Source organism: Calonectris borealis, chromosome 3 (genome assembly GCF_964195595.1).
Source record: "Calonectris borealis chromosome 3, bCalBor7.hap1.2, whole genome shotgun sequence".
NCBI classification, from domain to species: domain Eukaryota; kingdom Metazoa; phylum Chordata; class Aves; order Procellariiformes; family Procellariidae; genus Calonectris; species Calonectris borealis.
Genome location: NC_134314.1, coordinates 128,426,207 through 128,439,810, shown reverse-complemented (window position 1 = coordinate 128,439,810; position 13,604 = coordinate 128,426,207). Strand labels below are relative to the sequence as shown.

The 13,604-nt window shown below is 51.9% G+C and overlaps 1 protein-coding gene and 1 long non-coding RNA gene across 12 annotated transcripts in view; one reads left to right on the top strand and one right to left on the bottom strand.

The window, feature by feature from the left end:
• RALGAPA2 (Ral GTPase activating protein catalytic subunit alpha 2) overlaps nucleotides 1-1,292 on the bottom strand; it is a 135,695-nt gene extending 134,403 nt beyond the window's left edge. For all 8 annotated transcript variants that reach the window (XR_012673287.1, XR_012673288.1, XM_075147889.1 and 5 more), the window contains exon 1: nucleotides 893-1,292. Coding sequence is in view for 5 of the 8 variants with exons in the window: in XM_075147889.1 (XP_075003990.1) it covers nucleotides 893-998 (106 nt within the window). In the remaining 3 variants the exon portion in view is untranslated. The remainder of the gene's footprint in view (nucleotides 1-892) is intronic.
• LOC142081206 (uncharacterized) overlaps nucleotides 668-13,604 on the top strand; it is a 108,559-nt gene continuing 95,622 nt past the window's right edge. For all 4 annotated transcript variants that reach the window (XR_012673292.1, XR_012673291.1, XR_012673290.1 and 1 more), the window contains exon 1: nucleotides 668-921. This is a non-coding gene — a long non-coding RNA (uncharacterized LOC142081206). The remainder of the gene's footprint in view (nucleotides 922-13,604) is intronic.

Sequence of the window (13,604 nt, the reverse complement as noted above, 5' to 3'; positions counted from 1 at the left end):
ACAGCTGAAATACATCAACTAATTTCACTGTTCAGAATAAAAAGACCAGGGTTAAGGCTTCAGCTGTAAGGTGACATTAGAGGGAGGTTCAACCTTGCCACAGACATGGGGAGGGCATCACAAAATACCATCACATGACCCCTTTTAAAGTTTTTAAGGAAAAAAAATAAAATTAAAAACCCCAAGTTAATGTTGTTGACAAGAGCAGAGTTTCTATGAATGGATCTTCCAAAGAACCCTGCAGGAAATACATTTATGTACTGTTTTGTACCCGAACAACAATGCTGCATCACAAATATTTTGACCCTGAGCGACACAAGTTTCCAAAGCCAGGAGCTGCAAAACACACCAGTAACCTTCTCTAACAGCTCCTGTAACTTTGAAAGGACACGCACTGCTACCTTCCAACAGCTATAACCAGGAGAGCTTACAGAGCTCCCCGGAACTGCAAAGGAAGCTTGAAGAAAGCTGAGGAAACCTACGGCAGAAGAGGGTACCTTCAGCAAGGGTTGCCTATGAGCAGCTTTTATCACTCGGTTTTACTCTTGTCTCGGGGACAACTCGTCCCCAGCACCCCAGACAGCAGTATAAAACGGTTCGGGGCGCACTGAAGAGCGAACAGATAGGCGCGCCCAGCGAGCCGCCCGCGGCTCCGCGGTCTGCCCCGGCGACCAGCGGGCACCGCCGGCAGCCTCTCCTGAGGCGGGGAAAAGCGGCTCCCGCCCGCGCCTCCCGCGCCCCCGGCCGCGCCCTCCCCGGCGGGCTGTGGCTGGACAGGGGGAGACGCGCGCGAGAGAGAGGAGCCCTGAGGGGAACCAGGGGCGGGGCCCCCCCGCCCCCTCACGGCGCGGCGGGAAGCGGGTCCGCGCCCGGCCGGCCGCCCCCCACTCACCCAGCAGCGCCCGGAGGTGCTTGAGGCGGGTGAGTACGTCCCGCTTGGGGTCCAGCGCCTTCTGGGTGGATTTCCTGACATCGGCGTGGCCCTTCCTGGAGAACATCCCGGCTCGGGGCGGGCGGGCGGCACCCGGCGGCCGAGGGGAAGGGGCTCCCCTCGGGGCCGCGGCGGGTGCGGGCCGCGCGCGGCTGTTGTCCGCGGGAGGGGCTGAGGGCCCGGCGGCCGGGCAGGTGCGGGGGACGGGCGCCCGCAGCTCCGCCCGCTGCGGCCGGGCCGCGGGGAGGGAGGGCGGAGGATGGGAGCGTCCCCGCCGGGCGACCGAGCTCGCCGCCCGCCGCCGCCGCCGCACGGGTGGGCGTGCCAGTACGGAACCGGCCGGCCCCGCCGCCGGCTGACCGCCCCCCGCCCGGGCCGCCACACTGCGCAGCCGCGCCGCCCCCGCGCGGGAAGACTACGGCCCCCGGCGTGCCTCGCGGCGGGCGTCTCCGCGCGGCGCACGCCGGGAGCTGGAGGCGCTGCGGCTCGCCGTCGCCTTCGACGTCACCCTGGCGTCGCCCTGACGTCACGCCCCGGGGCCTCCCCGCCGAGGCGGACGTGTGTCAGCCCCCTTGGCGCTGGCGCTCTGTGGGGGCTGGAAAAGCACCTGCGGGGCCCCCCTGCCAGCCCGGCCGGGGCCTGCCCAGCGCCCGATGGGCCCGTCAGCACCCCTGGGTCTGTCAGCACCTCATGGACCCCTCAGCACCCCTGGGCCCGTCAGCACCCCTGGGTCTGTCAGCACCCGATGGGCCCGTCAGCACCCCTGGGCCCGTCAGCACCCCTGGGTCTGTCAGCACCCGATGGGCCCGTCAGCACCCCTGGGCCCGTCAGCACCCGATGGGCCCGTCAGCACCCGATGGGCCCATCAGCACCCCTGGGCCCGTCAGCACCCGATGGGCCCGTCAGCATCCGATGGGCCCGTCAGCACCCCTGGGTCTGTCAGCACCCGATGGGCCCATCAGCACCCCTGGGTCTGTCAGCACCCGATGGGCCCGTCAGCACCGCTGGGTCTGTCAGCACCCCTGGGTCTGTCAGCACCCCTGGGCCCGTCAGCACCCCTGGGTCTGTCAGCACCCGATGGGCCCGTCAGCACCCCTGGGTCTGTCAGCACCCGATGGGCCCATCAGCACCCCTGGGTCTGTCAGCACCCGATGGGCCCGTCAGCACCCCTGGGCCCGTCAGCACCCCTGGGTCTGTCAGCACCCAATGGGCCCGTCAGTACCCCTGGGCCCGTCAGCACCCGATGGGCCCGTCAGCACTCCTGGGCCCGTCAGCACCCGATGGGCCCGTCAGCACCCCTGGGTCTGTCAGCACCCCTGGGCCCATCAGCACCCCTGGGTCTGTCAGCACCCAATGGGCCCGTCAGCACCGCTGGGTCTGTCAGCACCCCTGGGTCTGTCAGCACCTCATGGACCCGTCAGCACCCCTGGGCCTGTCAGCACCCCTGGGCCTGGCCAGGGCCTGCCAGCTTCAGGCCTCCAATTTAGCACCCGGCTCATTGAGGCCACAGCCCTCCCGCGGCACCGACCGTGGTCGGTGAGACCACCAAAGGTGGCGGTGCCGAGGCCACGCTGGGTGGAAAATCCAGCTTTGCGTGGGGCTGGGGACAGCGCTGGCCGGGGGCAGGGTTTCCGGTGAGGCACAGCGGAGCTGGGAGAGCTGCGTGAACACCCGAGGCAGGGCGGTGCGCCGGCGCCTTTGAAATGGACACGCCGCTGGGAACTGGCACCTAGCTACGCTCGGTTTTATTTATGGGAAAAACCTTCGCGTTTTGAGTAACTGCACTGTAAATATGTAAATATTAAGTGCTGTCTTTACTCCCGTGACACATAGGGAAGGTAAAAGACTGAGCAGGTTCATAGCTACACAAGAGCAGGATTTGCCCCAGAATTAGAAGCCAGCAGGGTTTCAGTTAAAGACCCTTAGACCCTCTCAGTAAAAAGTAGAAAAGTAAATTTTAATAAGTTCCAAGGCAGGATGAGGGCCTAAAAAAGAAAACAATGTGTTTCAGAGAAATAAATTGCATGTATAAGTCTTAGTTTTTAAGAAAATTATTTAAAAATTAATTTACATGTCATATATATTTATGGAAATTATTTTTTAGCCATGAATCATTGCAGAAAAATAAAATGTCACAAGAATTACTATTGTTAGGACCGGAAAATATATCACTGCCCCATCTCGCTTCCTGTGAGCCCTCTCAGGGATCGTTTCTTCTGCGAAGGCCTGGAGTCACCAAAGCAACACATCAACAAGCCCTAAACACGTCCCGCTAGCGAAGGGACAGTCCCAGCTTCTCGGCGGTAGGGACACCACCCCTGGGATGGCCCCGCAGCAAGCGAGATCAGGGAACTGGTCTGGGTGAAGGTTAACCTGGCAAAATAAACAAATAAATAAGGAAGCGGCAGGAGTTTGTGGTGGAAAGGGGTTGCGGTCGGTGCTCGTGGGCGCTGCTGGTTGCACGACGTGGTTGTGACCGCGGCACAGCTGGGTTCTGTCTCCGGCGAGTAAAGACTGGCCGCCTCTCATAGCGCTGCCCTGTAGAGTCACCAAACCTTGTGGCATTCCTGCTGCTCTTTAAGAATTCACTTCCTGGAGTCATAGGAAGGGGAATAGTGCTGACAGGCAGCATTTTTTTTTAAAAACTTTAATTCTTTTTCTTATTAAAAAAAGTTTGAACACATGACCTTGGAATCAGACACAGAATTTATTGTCGCCGAAGAGTCTATTGTTTTGGAGCCCGTTTAAGGCTTACAGTAATTCATATTGCATATTCTTCCCATAACACTGTTACACAATGTCTCATTCCAGAAAAGTTATAAATCTTCAACAATTGTCTAAAATTTTTGGTCACATGTTGCAAATTGAGTATCTGCGGCTTCCTGAGAAGAGCGAATTGGGTCATTCCAGCTTTTCCCTTTCATTGCCACAAATCAATATATGCAGTTGGCTGAGGAAGCACATGGCTAAAATCTTGGCTTCCTCTTTTCTTTTTTCTTTTTTTTTCCTTCCCTTTTATTTTAATTGACTTGGAAAACCAACAACTTTCAATTTGTCTCTTCTAGCAATTTCTGATTGTTCCATGTTTTTGTTTTTTTCTACGATGTTAAATAAAATCATTGTTATTGCAGATAAAGCAATTGTGATTATACAGCTGCTCTAATGTCTAATAACTTTTGTGATAACTAGGAAAGCATTTTGGTGCTTAGCACCTGACTGCACAGCTTTAGGCACTCACTGTTTTAAAGTTTGCCAGAAATTCTTCTCGTGAAAAGCTCCCCAGAATATAGATTTCATGACTTGAATTGCAGTGCTCTAGGAGGGCGGTCCTTTCTCTCCCTATTAGGTCTTGGAAAACGTGGTCACGTGAAGAGCTCAGTGAGTCAGCATCGTTTAACATTAGCATAATTAGAGTGGTTTTGGTTTTTTGTTTTTACTTGTGTGCTTTAATCACGGAATTAAGGTTATTGAAACTCAGTTCCTGTGCATCAGTGAGCTGCAGAGATGAAAAAGTGCCTCTGATGCTGAAAGTAGATGGTAGGGAGTTAATTCACTGTGGGGCAGGACATTCATATCTGGAGGCTGGAGGGTTGACACTGGTGAGCGAACATGCTGTGATATCCAGCCGCAAGCAACCAGAGGAGGTTTGAAGACCACCTTCTTGTTTCCAGCGGCGTTGAAACACGTAGTGCAGGACACAGGGACCAAATTCAACCCTGCTGCCATTACAGTTAAAGTGTGAATGTGCTTTCTGCTTAAATGAGAACAAAGCCTGATCTCTGTATCACTAGTGGCTCTTCTGAAATAAGAAATAAGCAGGCTGGTAAAGGGACAAACATTGACATAATTCAGTGGATTCTGTGAGAAGGGGTTTTGGCCACTTGGCTGTGACGAGGAAAACTTCAAAGCTCCCAGAAATTAAAGACGCTTACGTACAGGGTGTGATGAGAGGCTGTGCTTCTCAAAAGTTTCCTCTTCTAGTTTTCAGAGCGCTTATTACTTGGAAATACACAGTCTAGTAAAAGCTTTAAAAAATGGAAGTTCTCCTAAAGATTTCTGACAGTTTTCCTGTTTATTTTTGATACGTCTTTGCATTAGCTGAATCATCACGGTACAAAACTGAATGATAAACCGTGGATGTTCTAACTTGCATTTTCTTCTGCATGTCATGTGTCATATAACATGAGCCAAGATTTTATTCTGCATGTAAATGCGTCACCATATGTTGGCTAATCTTCATGTCTTTTATTAAGGACAAGCAGCCAGTATAGCAGCAAGGTGAAAACCCATTTAACAGTTTCTCCTCTGAGTTTTAGGCAAGCAAGTACATCCGAATGAATATATACCTTTAGGAACTCAGAATTATATGCAACTGACCTTTAACCTATTAGTTAAAACATCATAAAATACAACTTTTCAAATGATTCATTTATGAGTTGATGTGGCATAATGCAAACCAGAAATCTCAGTAAACTTGCAGCAGTGATTTCACCCTGTGTAGGGGAACCGCTTGTAAAATCCTATGACTTGTGTTTTCTAACAATGTAACAGTTGCAATTTCCCAGAAAGTCAGATGATGCATTTCCGAAAGTTGATGCTTAAGGTAGAATAATTTCCTGAAAGAGGTTTGGTCATTCAGCTTTCAGGCTCTGAAGTAAAATCTATATAAAGCAGCCATTTAAGGGGACAAAGCAGTAATCACTTATCACAGAATTGAATTTTTAAAGGTCACAGCACAATGTGACGTCCTAAGTGAGCTGAACGTACAGACACAAGCGTGGCAGCAGTGTGAATGGATTCAGTATTCAGTTAGATAAACCCCTCCCTTGTGCAGGAATCTGCCCTTCTAGCTGTGTTTGGATAACATGGTGGGCAGACCCCCACTCGTGCTGGCGCCGGTGGCGGAAGGCCCGCCTCACATCAGTACGGGGGAGATTTCTGGGAAGCACAGCCAAGACCCCACAGACAAAAGAGAAAATGATGACCTTGAAAATAATGCCGCAGCTGTGTCTGCCCTGAGGAGGAAAGCCTGCCTTCTGGTCGCAGCCCCTCGTGGCTGCGTGCCGTCTTGTTGCGTAGAGAGCTATTAGAGAAGGTACCGTTTCAGGCTCCCACTGCATATAAGCAGTAGAGGTAAGGGGCAGCACATTTCCAGTCTGAAATAGAATAGCCTGAGTCATTAATACGCGTTTACGCCACGGGCAGGCACGCTATCCCTGAGTTGCACGGCTCCTGCATGTTGTTCCTCCCCTCTTGGAAGCAGCGTGGTACTTGCAGGGAGTGGCGGGGTCACCAGCAGCGAGGGCCCCGCGGCAGGCATGGTCCTGCTTCTTCCTGCAGCCGGCCCGTGCCACTGGCGCTCCGAGCCTGCCTTTGCCACCTCCACGTCACTCCCAGGGATGCACGGGGCCGGGGGGCAAAGTGCGCAGTATGGGTCTTTGGTCGTGTTTTCTGCACTTGCTTCTGGGCTGCCGGCTGCCCGGGCACGGGCTGCCAGCTAACGGGAGCCCACCAAGCAGCGGCAGGACGCGTCCGCTGCGCGTTTTCTGCTGGAGCGAGTCACTGGGGCACGGATCACGTGAAGGGGAGGATGCCGAGCAGCGCTGTCCCCGGAGAGCTTTGCCTTGGAAAGGAAAAGGCTTCCTGAAATTCTCCAAGACACAGAAGCTGCAGGTCCACTGCTGCGCCCTCTGAGGAGGGACGTTTTCCCACACCCCGTGCGTCCGCTTGCTTGCGCCTCTTCCCGATGTCAGGCGTGCCCCCGGCCTGAGCACCGTCCGAAGGACAGAGGAAAAGCTCAGCAAGGTCTCAGGCCCGAATAGAGCCGCGTGCCTGCGCAGGGACACCTCTCCCGCCCCAGGGCCATCCGTTTGCTGCGGGCGGAGAGTGACCTTGTGAGAGACCAGGGCAGCACCTCTTATGATCCTGTGGAGACCTCTCCACGGCAGCAGGCGCTGGCCTGGTGCTGGCTCCTGGAAGCCACCACCTGCCCGTCCTTGTGCCTTACGCACTCGGCTTGCCGCGGACGTCTGACCCAAGACCTGAGGCTACAAGCACATGTCCCGCATTGTCCTCCTTCAATTTCTAAGTTTCTTTCCGATGGGTTGTGTGAGAGCGTAGCAGTCCTGAGGAGCGAAGGCGAGCTATGGGTCTCCGGGGTTTGCTTATCATCGTCTTGAAGACATGCTTGCTTTCTAAATTTCACATCAGAAAGATGACGCAAGTCACATTTTGATGGTCAGAGAGCAGTGACTTGCCATAGCGAATAACAAAATGTATTGAACAGAATCATAGTCAAAGTAATGAAAAACCAGGATGTGCCTCATTTCCTTTAATCTTTTGACTTTGGTGGGCCAGGAGAAGCAGGAGTTGGCCTGTGTTTCTGTGCTCTTCATGCATTAAGCTCCTTAGTCACAGTAGGGTGGAATCTCTGTCCCATTTCCGTAAGGGCGGTGGTAAGAAACTCTGCCTCTTGCTGCAGAGTTTGCGGAGGGGTGAAAGCCGCCGCTGCAGCTGTAAATACGGCCGCCTGAATTTCACTGGACTTGATGAACAGGCAAGGTTACTTTTCCTGTTGAGTCTGAAATTTTAATGGCAGAGATTAAATTACGGAACTTCTCTGCTTACTTGTGTCAATATAACACTTTGTAATGAGCCCGGGAAAAAGGGTAGGGGAAAAGTAAATAAAAGAGACTTGCCTCCTAAATAACGTACAGGTGAGATAATAATTTCCTTAGCATAGGATGCTGGTACTGATTATTTCTCCTTCAGACCAAATGCTTCAAATTGTATTTAGAAAGTTATGTTTCGTGTCCTGTTGCAGATCCTTGGTCTGCCACGTCCATTAAGGCACACTAGCTTCTTATTCCTGCCTTTGAACCGACTCGCTTGATGCTTCCCGACTTAGGGGCAGTGTGCGGTTGCTTGGCAGAGCTTTGGTACGGTGCCAGCGTGCTGCGTATGGAAATGAGACTCCGCTCTCTTGGTCTTGATATGACTAAGCTTGTGTAAAAGATTTTTCCAGCTGGCTCTGAGTTTGATGGGTTTATTTTCCTAGCAGTATTCCTACAGAGTATGCAGGCATGGATCCCTGCGCCTACAAGGCACTGCTTTAGACTCAAAGCCACACGGTTAGTGCTTATTTTCTAATATACACCTGACTTTTCCTAAGTCTGGGTCCTGAAAACTCCTTTCTGTGGATCAACTTCTGCAAAGGTTCGAAGTTTTGCTGGGTTTATGAACGCAAAGGCGCCTCGTCCATTTACACTCGCTGAGGATCTCCCCCAGCGACTCTCATCTGGCAGCCGAAGGGTTTCTTACTGTCCCTTTGCCTGTTGCAGAAGAGTTAATGAATGACACAGATGCCGAAGTGTCGGAGGGGCTGGCAATGCAAAGGCAGTCGGGAGAGGTGCAACCGCTGCCGCAGCTTATCTGGCGGGTGGAGAAGAGCAGTTCAAAGGTGCACGGCGTCTGCGGAGGATGTCTCCTGAAGAAGCGTGCTGACTTCTCAGATAAGCACACTACAGCCCGCAGGCTTCCCAGAGAACGGTTAATTATTTAGCATGAGTTACTTATTTAATACTTACTTCATGGGAGTTGAATATGTTCTTTAGGAAAAGCAGACGGAGCTCTTTGGACACAAAAGTGCTTCCTCCTCAGAGGGATTTAGTTCTAATTTAAGCTGAAAGTGGTCTGCGCCGCAGCACGCAGGTCTCGGTTAGCGTATGGACGGGGGACTAGCAGCCGCATTTTGTCAGTTCCTTTGGGGATAGCTGTAACAGTGCCTGAAGATCTTCGGTCATGGGATCAGCACGAGTTGTCTGCTGTGTCTGGTCGTTTGCAACAGGTATAAATACAGTGGAGGAGTCAAACGCCAGATGCAGATGGAAATTTTCCCACCCAGCCATAGCCACAGCACCAGCTGTGAGCCTCTGCGCGCGGCAAGCGAGAGGGAAGGCTTGGGGACCGGCACGGCAGGGTGAAGGTCAGCGGCCCTTCAGAGAGATGGCAGGATCTGGCCCTGGCCCTGTTTTGAGCACAACTTCCCGTAGGCTGCAGGATGGCCAAGGGCGGGTGAGAGCACTGAACTAAACTATGCTGAAATAAACCACGCGTAAAGCTGGGAGCAGGAGTGTCCCTAAGCGGAGTAGTGGTCGGGAACTGGGTTTTCAGAAGTTCCTAACCCTGGGAATCTGGCAGTAAAAGGGCATGGAGCTTCTGGGTGCTGGGCTACGTAGGAAAAATCTGACGGAAAATTTCTAACCGTTGCAGCATATGAGGCATGAAAATATCATTCATATAGTAAAAATGATAGGCAGGAAAAAAACGCTGTCAGAAAAAGACGTCAGATTTCCTCCTGCCAGAATTTTGAACTGTGTATAGAGGGAAAGAGAAGCGTTTATGTCTATGGACGGAAAAAAATCCAAAATAGAAGGAACATGGATGGCATGTCCCTTGATGCCTTCCAAAAGGAAACGGCACGGAGAATGAGGAAATTTCATGGAGTAAAAATATCTACCCACTAAGGAGAGATCAAACTATGCTTGCAAAAGGTTGAAGTGCATGAAGAGGTTTATGGCAAGTTGTGAAAGCCCATAACCTCTGCCCTGGCCAAGATCTTTCCACGAGGAGGTGTTACAGCTCAACTTGAGACCAGACTAAGAAAGCAGAGATGGTTTACACCGTAAAAGCAGGAAAATCGCTACTCTGCTTCCCGGCTCCGTGTGCCGCGGCAGAGAGATAAAGTGCTGCTTGTCTCAACTGCACTAAATCTGAGATAAGTGTTGTTTACTTCGCCCCTCTCCAAGAGGAAAGGTCACTCGTGGTCTCAGTAGAGCTCCAGCAATTTCCTCCTGGCAGCGTTCACCTCTGCCCGCCCGGCATCGGCGGAGGTCCCGGGAGCCCCTGCTCCCCTCCTGGCTGTTGGGGACACGTCTGAACCCTCTCCCTGCCGGCCTTTGCCCCTCCGCCTTCCCTGGAGCTGGCTCTGAACAGACAGGCAGAGTATGTCAGCAGTACGGTCTTAAATAGCAGTGAGATGCTGAGTCAGACTTACAGAAATACTTCTGGTCCTAAGAAATAATGCACAGAGGGTAAGAAGTAAAGGTCATTTTTTAGTACAAGTTCCAGATGAAGTGTTCTCCCATATGAAATAAGAGTCTTCTTTTTCCTCTTGTCCTCTGCCCAGCTTTCTTGTTTTGGTTTTTATATTGCCGTCTATTTAACCTAAGCTTTCCTTTTTTGACTGAAGAGTATATTCGTATTTTCGTTTTTCTCTCAGCTTGTGTTTGCGCTTTATCGCTCTAAGGAATAATAAATGAGGAAGGAGACAGTTGACTGGGATCACCCTTAAGCTGAGCTTTGTTAACATCAAGAATGACCGTGCAGATTGTCTTAACCCTGAGTGCAATTTATACCGACAAAGGAGACTTTATCTAATGGGTATGTAATATGCTAAATTCTTCTTCTGAGGGTAAGATCTCAAATTCTCTTGTACATAAGGAAGAGAACAAAAAAATCTTCAAAATAAACCAGAAACACACAAAGCAACCGCTGCCCACTGATGTTACACAGATTCTTCCTTCTTTTCTTCTTTTGCAAATAAATGACTGCAGAAAGCAGTGCAGTAATTATAGCCTTCAGAAATGGCTCAGGTTTTCCTCCATGAACAAGCATGACAAAAAATAATAAAAAATAAATTTTACCAACACAGCTGGTGTTCAGATGAAATTATGTGGTTAGCTTTGAAACGATATTAAAAGAGAAATTTTAATTAACCTGTACCACTGAGTCAGGAGATAATATCTGATGCATATAACAGGCATACAGACAAAATATGATAAAATAATTATTTGCAATTAGATATATGCATTACAGACAATGTTGTAATTAAAATGTACTTAATGTCACAGGAGGTCCTTTATTATCAAAATAATTTGTAGAAGGACTGTGGAAACAATGTGATGATTATCCATCCCTCTGAAAAAAAATCTCAAAATTTACCAAGAGCCCGATTTTGGAGCCTGGTTTTGGAGCAGATACCGGTGCGGTCAAACAGCTGGACTCTTTTCCAAATGCCAAAGTGCCAAATCCATTGGTCACCGGAGTGGGCGTAGGTCACCCATTTCTTGATGTGCTTCTCTTCCGTGGTCCCCTGCCAGACGAGAGCCGGCCGGTGACATCCCTGTGCCGCTGCGCGGCTGGGAGCAGGGTGCGCCTCCAAACGTGAGCAAATTTCTGGGCAGGTCGGCGGGAGGGAGAGATGCCACAGAGCACTGCGCCGTTCTTCCACTGGGAAAACAAATCTCTCTCTTTCATTATTTGCTTATTAGCAGAGTTGGGGTGAGATGAGCTGCAATAAAACTGAGTGATTAAATTTACTGGGACTGATTCTTGTCTCTACTGTGGCCCTTCCAAGGCACTCAGGCCACGAGAAGGGGCCAAAAGCAAGGAAAAATTGCATTTATACTTGCTTGAAGGGCTCCTTTCACTTTTACGTCTCTTGAAGAATTAGCAGTGAGGGTCAGATAAGCACAGCCTCGTAAATCTGGGGGGATTACTCAGGAGCGAGGCACAGCTCAGCCTCCAAGAGCTGTGTTTGTACCGTCAGAGAGGCTGATACAGCCGTAGGAACATAAATGTGGTCGTTTGCGATAGACCTGGCAAAAGACGTGGTGAATCCTCAGGGAACGGCGGCCAGGCGTGAGCGCTGCTCCTCTGCCTGAGGACGTGGGCGCTGCTGCTACGCCGTTAAATAACCTCTCAGCCCTCGTGTTCCCAGTCTGAGAAAAATAGTGTCAATATGTCTCTAACGAGCGAGGGTTGATGGCTTCTCGGTGTAGGCTAATTGCGGGTTTTCAATAAGGGAAAACCTCGTTTTACCCAGGTGGTACCAAAACATTAATTCCGAGGTGATGTAGAGATTTCACTCTGCCGCCTTGCACGCTGCTGCATTCACATACTCATTTTAACGAGTCAAGCCAGCGCTGGGAGGCTTTTTGGACCCCCCACCCCCAGGCTGCGAGGAAGCCCCTCTCTGCCAGTTCATCCTCTGCTCTCCCCCGGCAGCCGGCAGCTCCGGCTGGGAAGCTGACCCTCTGCCAAAGAGGTTTCATCTCTGGGGAGAGCTGGGTGCCCCCGGTGATGCCAAGCACCTCGCCCACCGCTTTAGGAATAGCGGGTCCCGCAGCTTTAGCTGGCAGCCGGTCCTTGCGGCTCACATTAAACAACCCCGAGGTGCCAAGGTCGGTTCCCGGCGCCAGATGCTCGCTCTGGGGCCTGACCTCATTGGTGCTAACGAAGGTTTTGGCAAGCCTCTCCATCTGATTAACATTTCCCTGTTCGGAGCCGCCGCGCTGTAATTGTGGGGGCTGTTTCGCTGTTTCTCAAGCAGACCTTTTCTCATCGCCGCTTTCTGGATTTGTGCCCCCGCACTTGTAACATTCCTCTTGAAGTCAATGGAGATTTTGCCTGAGTGAAAGAAGAACCCAGCCTCATTACAGGGTGCGCCTTACCCTAGTGACGCGTCTTTCTGGGAAGGATAGAGAGTAGCAGTCAACCGTGATGAAGTTAATGTTTCTTTATGGAAATACTTATTTCTTCAAATCGTAAATAGTAAGTAAAATTGCTGCAAAATGTATTAAACTGAAGGAATGGCTTGAGGGGAAAACAACGCCCCTTGTATATCATCAGCTGCTTCTTTATCTCCCCTAGGCTTCTCCACTTCCCCGTTTTCAAAAGAACAAAGAGAATGTGCCAAAGCTGCTTTGGGATTTCAATGAAAAATAATGAGAATTCATTGCTAATTAGGGCTCCAATTAAAAAAAAAATAATCTTTGCAGGGACACTGTTAATGAACTTGTACATTGCAGCTGCAGGCTTGCATCCCTATAAACATTCCCCGTGTTTGATTCCATGTGCCTGTGCAGAAGGGGTGAGCCAAGGCTGCTGGCGTGCGCCGGGGTGGTGGTCGTCGCTCGGCCCCGCGCAGGAGTCCAGCGATCCCTGCCCGCGCCAGCTTTTCGGTCACTTTGGGGACACGAGCGGCGTATCGGCGCGCGTGGCGTGCGTTGCAGAAGCGGGTGCAAAAGGCAGCAGTGTCGATGGCTGCTCTCGCCGTATGCGCTGGGGTCCCAGCCCGCAGCCTGGCTCGGGGGGAGCTTGCTGCAGCCGTCGTACTGGGCACAGACAGCCCTTCTTCCTTCAGAGCGGGGAAATCGCCCCGTCTTTGCGGACAGCCTCGCGCTCCTCTCCGCAGGAACGTCCCACCCTGCCCGTTGGCTCGCTCGGGGCGATCATTCTCTGGCAAACAGGGACAGTAAGCCGAGACAAAATAAAGAGGAGAAGAGCGAGCGCTGGGGAGCGGCGAGGATGAAAAGGGGGATGTCGGACAAGGCGCCGTTACGAGCTGGGGCTGGCCGGGTCTGTCGTTGCCCACCACGGTGCACGCTGGGAGGTTTGCCCTTCCCACCAGTGCCTCGCCGTCCTCGCTCACCGGGACCGCTGGAGAAGCGCGGTGCGGCTCGCGTGGCCGTGCCTCCTTGCGGGCTGGCAATGGCCTCTCGGTGCCAGAGCTATCGACGGCACTTGGGAAGTGGGAAATGGCAACCGTTAATATGGGGAATTGCTGAACACTAAGGTTTAAATTAGGATGGCATTCATCTCACAAAATATT